At 36.0% G+C, this 6,007-nt stretch overlaps 1 protein-coding gene across 1 annotated transcript; it reads right to left on the bottom strand.

The window, feature by feature from the left end:
• Positions 1–1,314: 1,314 nt before the first annotated feature.
• On the bottom strand, positions 1,315–5,909 carry LOC116717710 (gamma-aminobutyric acid receptor-associated protein-like 1). The gene is made up of 5 exons (XM_032559264.1): positions 5,721–5,909; positions 3,299–3,388; positions 3,080–3,158; positions 2,800–2,918; positions 1,315–1,813 (listed from the first exon to the last, which is right to left on the bottom strand). The coding sequence occupies exons 2-5, from the start codon at positions 3,386–3,388 to the stop codon at positions 1,748–1,750; spliced, it is 354 nt and encodes a 117-aa protein (XP_032415155.1). The 5' UTR covers positions 5,721–5,909; the 3' UTR covers positions 1,315–1,747.
• Positions 5,910–6,007: the final 98 nt, after the last annotated feature.

Below are 6,007 nucleotides of genomic sequence, written 5' to 3'. Positions count from 1 at the left end.
AAATAGTTCCTTATGTCCAGTCAATGTGTGACTCATTTGAGTGAAGCCCCATCACTTCCCCTTCAAAGATTTCTTTCTTTTTATTTATTTTTTATTGCGCCCTTCCCCTAAATCACATGTACAAAAAGTGACAAATAGCTTTGGGGTTTGAACTTGCCTCATCTCTAAGGTCCTTTGAAACCAGTGTAACCTCAAGTGTCACTCAAACAGTAGACTGTAAAATGTCTACTATTTTATAAATCACTGAACAGCTTAGCACCAAAAGACATTAAAGACCTGCTGTTGTTGTAGCAACCATAGAAACCACTCAGGTCTGCTGGTTCTGGTCTGCTCCGCATCCCAAGAATCAAACATGGAGAAGCAACTTCCAGAAAACTGAAAAACAGCTGAAACACAGAGCTCCTTTAAATAAAGGCTAAAAGAAAAACCAATCTTTCCATTTCTTAAATGAAAACATTCTACAGAATCTAGAGCTCTGAATACATTCCTCTATGTATGGAGGGCTATGTGTGTAAACTTGGTCCTTCACATATTGTTTACTGCTTTACCTGATCAGACAGGGATTCACAAAGCATTTAACAAGACAAAAAACTATTTGGTTATTACTTCTTGAGAATCAGGTGGTGCCTCAGCATGGTAATTTTAATATAAATTGCTCATTTTGTTAATCGTCTTTGGCACTTATTCATAGCCAAACCATACATATTGCTGGACAACAAAGCCAACAGAAAGACAACCAGTTGGAGGCTGCAAAAGATTTGCAGCCTCCAACTGGTTGAGACTAGAGACTAGTGAGGATGAGGTTCACCTTAAACCCTAAAGATACAGAAAGAGCTACAAAAAATGGGTTAAGGTCGAAGCATGTTCATCTCTTAAACTTTTGGCCCAAAGTCCAGGATTTGTGAATCTATTGCAAGATTTTAAAATATTTGAGATTGAGCTATTTTGCAAAAAATCTGCAAAGATTCTTTATAGTGTACAAATATACAAATACAAATATGTTTGAGACGTTCCCCAAAAGTCATTTAACTGCACTTGCAAAAATAATAAAGCTCCTGAAGAGAAAAGGATTATACTCAGAAACAAATGCATGACACTGATATTTTTATACAAATAGCTAAACTCATATGTCTCTTCCTTCCACTTCATTATCCATTATTTTGAGTTTCTATATTATATAAAATCCAGAGAATATCCACTGAAACTTATGAGTAATGACCAACAATGACAATGAGATAAAATGTGAAAAGATAACAGCTGCATGAGTGGTTCCACAAGGCACTGCACCACATTTGATAAAGACACAAAGCGATATGAAGTTTTGAATTTTCTTTATTTTACGCAAAGGAAATTCTGATAATTTACAAAAAACAAAAACAATGCTATTTGCATTAAATACAGGTGACTGAGAAAGATAATGAGAGTTGTCTCAACACATTATTACATTCCCTTCAAAATGCTTTCACTCTTCTAAAACCCTCCCATCCTACCATGAAATAAATCCACATAACTAAAGTGTTTTTAAATGCATCATGCTCAGCTTGAAATACTGTCAAAAGGTAAAACCAAATCCAGAGACCCTTTCTTGTCCTTTATAAAGTCCTTCTTCCACCTTTAATTGCAGTTACTTGTCAAAGCGAATACAAAGAAGGGGTGCAAAGCTCAAACATTTGTCAACGTTTGCTCCAGTCCCAGTTTGTCTACTCTCATTCTCCCTCCGAGTCCTTTTCCAGTCTTTTGTTTTGCTTCAGGCACCGTACACGCTCTCGTTGCTGTACGTCATGTAAAGAAACAGGTCCTCCTCGTGGTGCTCCTGCAAAACAAGCACAGAATGATGCATTATTAGCATGAAAATAGGTCAAATGGGAATTCTGCAGAGTCAAACAAGTTGACTGAAACAGGAACAAAGCCAAAGGAGAGCCCATTTCTAGTTAGATTAAAAGATATACAACAATGAGAAAACATTTGAACCCTTCCAGACTTCTTCTTTGTCTGTCACATTTAAATGTGTCAGATCACCAAAACTAATTTTGAAAGCATAATTTCATTTAGAAAGGAAAAAAAAAACTTTATTGAAACCCCTGCCTGAAACATAGTCACCTTAAATCATGAATTAACTGAATAAAATGAATTTCATAACTTTGAATAATCACTTATTTTGAAATGCTGGGTTCAGTTTTATTAATCCCAGCAGGCCTGTTGAATAAAGAACAGTCTTGACAACATGAAGGAGGCTAAAAGATCTCAAATAGCCACATGTCACGTCCCAAAAAAAAGAAATGTTGGAACAGATTAGAAACAAATTCATCAAAATCTGTCAGTTTAGAAAATGTAAAAATGTTGTTTACAAAAGGTGTAAGAATGGAGTCAACATAACACGTCTCTTATTTTCTACGAAACAACAAAAACTTGCAGCGTCTGATGCTGAAAGGCAGTGATCCATGTCAAACGTTTGTTATTCATGAGTGTCAAAGTTACTACATCCCATAGCTGCTGTTCCTCTACGCTGCTTCAGTTCACCTTCTATTGTTGTATTTTAGTGCCGTTTGTGGTCATAGGCAGATATTTTAAAGTTGTGTAAAACATGAACATAGTGAGCATTTTATGCTATTTGTTTTGGTTTAGAAAGTAATTTATTCCTCCTTGTGGGAAAAGCCAGACATTTTTAGTGTTTTGAACTGAGGCATTGTGTGTGCAATCAACATCAATTAAGATTCTGAAAAAGTAGAAGCAGAAATGGCTTTGGATGCATGTCACAAGAAAAACGATCACATGAAACCTAGTTTCAGTCTGAGTTACCTCGTATACAGTTGAGAGCGGACAGCTGGATGGAGGGAGAGAGTTGTTGACAAAGAAGAAGAGCGCATCTTCTGGTCTCAAAGACATACGCTGACGAATCAGAAAGCACAACTGGCCCACTAAAGAGAAAAAAAAAAGAGGAAGGAGACGAAGAAGACGGTCAGAGAGAGTGTCGCAAACGTTTGTTTCGTCTAAAGTGAGAGGAAGTGAAAGAAAAATAACGTCAAAGTCAGCAATGTGGTTTCATTCATGTAGTTTGTGATTTGTGTTCTGCTCTCACCTGTTAAATCCGACGGCACCAGGTACTTCTTCTTGTCGAGCTCGGGAGCGCGTGACCTCGACGCCCTCTCCACAATGATCTGAAAATTAATGGACACAAATTAGAAAAGCAACTCGCTGTGTTTACTTTTCAATAATAATGAAAATGATACGCCTAACAACTGACATCATCCGTTCGATCAAGATTGACATTGTAAAGGTGATTATCAGTTTTACTCACCGGTATCTTGTCAGGATGTTTGGCTCGAACTCTCTCTCCCTCTGCTCTCCTCACCTCCAGCGGTACAGAGCGCTGATATTGACTTCCCATCTAAAAAAAAAAAAAAAGCAGCACAGGAAAAAATGAAGTTCACAACAATGGCTTCAGTTACTGAGCAGACAAGGGAGAAACAGCGTCGTCTGACTTCAGTGAGCTCTGACAGTGAGCGATGCTGCCAAAGTCATTATGAAAGCAGGCAAGCTTTCTGCAGAGGTCACAGCAGATGTAATATTATACAAACTACTGCAAATTATTATATTGCAATTACTCATTTTAGCATGAATTAAATTCATAACTTTATTGGATAGCTGTGGCTTGATTGCTGCTGTGTAATAGTAACAGTTTTATAATACATATTTCCATAACACACACTGTTCAGTTCACGGTTGCATCCATCGTACGTAGCTTTTTATTCAAACTGCTTTTTTTTTTAAATGACAGACTTTAAAATTTTGTAATAGAGCATATCTCATACTTCTCATCAAGGAAATGTGCTGCTAAAATTAAAACGATATTAGACATTTAGATCTTTTAAGCTGAATTGAAAATACACAGATTAAAGAAATATTAATGTTAATAAAGGTTAACCAATGTTAGCGCCTATTTGACGAGCCATATTAACATTTTTAATAAGTTTACAATGCACTGCAGCACAACAGTGCAAATTATTATGGAAACAGTTATTTAATTAATGCTCTTATTAACAGGCATATTTACATTTATTTAAAAAAAATGTTTGGCTAGTATTTACTGTACTAGATACTTTCAGAGGTGTATTTTATCAAATTTCTAACTTAATTACAGTTAAGAGCAACACCAATAATAACCGTCGTTAAATTAAATGTACTTTAATTTAACGACAGGATCAAATTTGCTGTTTTGCTCAGTAAATTTTAAAGGCCACAAACTGCTCCCAGCTTCTCAAATGAGGATTTGTAGCTTATATATTCTTTGTTGGTTAAAAAAAAAAGAAGAAAAATATACTTGCAAAATAAAAATGATTGTAATTTAATCAAATATAGTATTTAGAACCATTTATTCCAAACTATGTCTTTAATGGCTGCCTCAAAGCCTTTTTGAAATAAACAGCGGTGCTATCTTTCTTTTAGGTTTTACTCCACAGCCGCGCATTAAAAAAGGGGTAAGTTTAAAATGTTGACTCTGCAGTGGGGCGCTTCGTACCCACAAGGGGGCGCTCCGTACCTATTTGACAACTAAAGCAATTTTCTATTACATCATTAATTCAAAGAATACCTCCCAGAAGGTTTTTTTTTTTATTCTTGTTAAAATCAAGGTTACAAAATCTGTTAAAAGTTCTCAGATAATATAAAACAGTCAAATTAAACTGCATGTGAAATCATCAACATTTTTATGACAACTTATGTCCATTATTCAAGTAAGCAAAGAAAAAATATACTGAAATGCTATGGTCAATTTCAACCATTAAACCTCTATGTTGTCATTTGATCCCTTCTCATTTCCATTTCGTACCCATTTAGACCGTTGTTTTGTCACTTTATATATAGTTGTAAAGAAGCTGAGATAGTCATGGAAATACTTAAATTGTATATAGAACTTACTTACAATTTATATTATTTTTTGAAAACTTTTTATAAGACCCTAGTTCGATTTATTTTGGTTCTAAAAATCCAATTTTGACAAGCTGTCTTATAAAAAAAAACTGATTTTGAGCACTAAGAACTCTAAGCAAACCTACTGTGCGTAAATATCACTTACTGGAATCACCCAGCATTGCCTTACATCAGACTGCAAGAAGACTATATACATTTAAACGGTTTGTTGTCGAAACGGGAACGAAACGAACTGATGCACGGTCAAAACGAAATGAGCAAAACTGCAGACGTACGTGACCAACACTACATTTACACATGAATATTTAAAGATCCAAATTTGCAGGAGGGATGGACAAAATGCCAACGCATATGCAGGAAACAGTGGCAAGTGGTGGTAAAAGGGCGAAGTGACCCAGAGACGAATAACAAATTAAAGCAAGGCACAGTTTCCAGTATTTACGCAGATTAGGGACATAAACGTGTATATGTGCCCAGCTGTTAGTCACTTCATAAGTGGGTTCTTATAATGTTGTGGAGAAGATGAAACTAGATTGTGTTTCTGATATGATCGTGAAGTGACGCCACGTCACTCTTAATAACAACAATGAGATCAGATAGCTCGCTTTCTTCATAAAGCTGGCCTACAACACAACCCCAGGCAAACACATTACCGTATATGATTATCCATCACCAAATATCAGACAGTTGCAGGTTAAATCTTAGGGACAAAGTTAGTAAATTATGAAGTTTAAGGTGCTAGCTAGTAACAACCGTGGCTAATAATTTCACAAACATTACTGCTTACGTACCTTTAGGAAACGACCAAAAAAACAAGAATCGCTCAAATCAGTTGAAACACAGGTATACTCCAGGGGTATTCTGGGTCGTAAAGTCCCTCAAAACAAGCACTGTGATGACTTAAAGCCACAAAGCTGTCATTGCGTACAAGTCAGAACCTGCCTTCAAAGATGTCGACTGCTCTACTTATTCTGCTGAACATAAACAACAAATACGTCAGTGCCCGCCCCTTAAAATAAAATCACCCAATCACAGATGAGATATTTGATTGACACCAATAGATCTCCAGTAGAAGGAA

The sequence above is a fragment of the Xiphophorus hellerii genome, chromosome 3 (assembly GCF_003331165.1).
Source record: "Xiphophorus hellerii strain 12219 chromosome 3, Xiphophorus_hellerii-4.1, whole genome shotgun sequence".
Taxonomy (NCBI): domain Eukaryota; kingdom Metazoa; phylum Chordata; class Actinopteri; order Cyprinodontiformes; family Poeciliidae; genus Xiphophorus; species Xiphophorus hellerii.
Note: the sequence above shows the minus strand (reverse complement) of the source record. Positions and strands in the feature narration are given on the sequence as shown.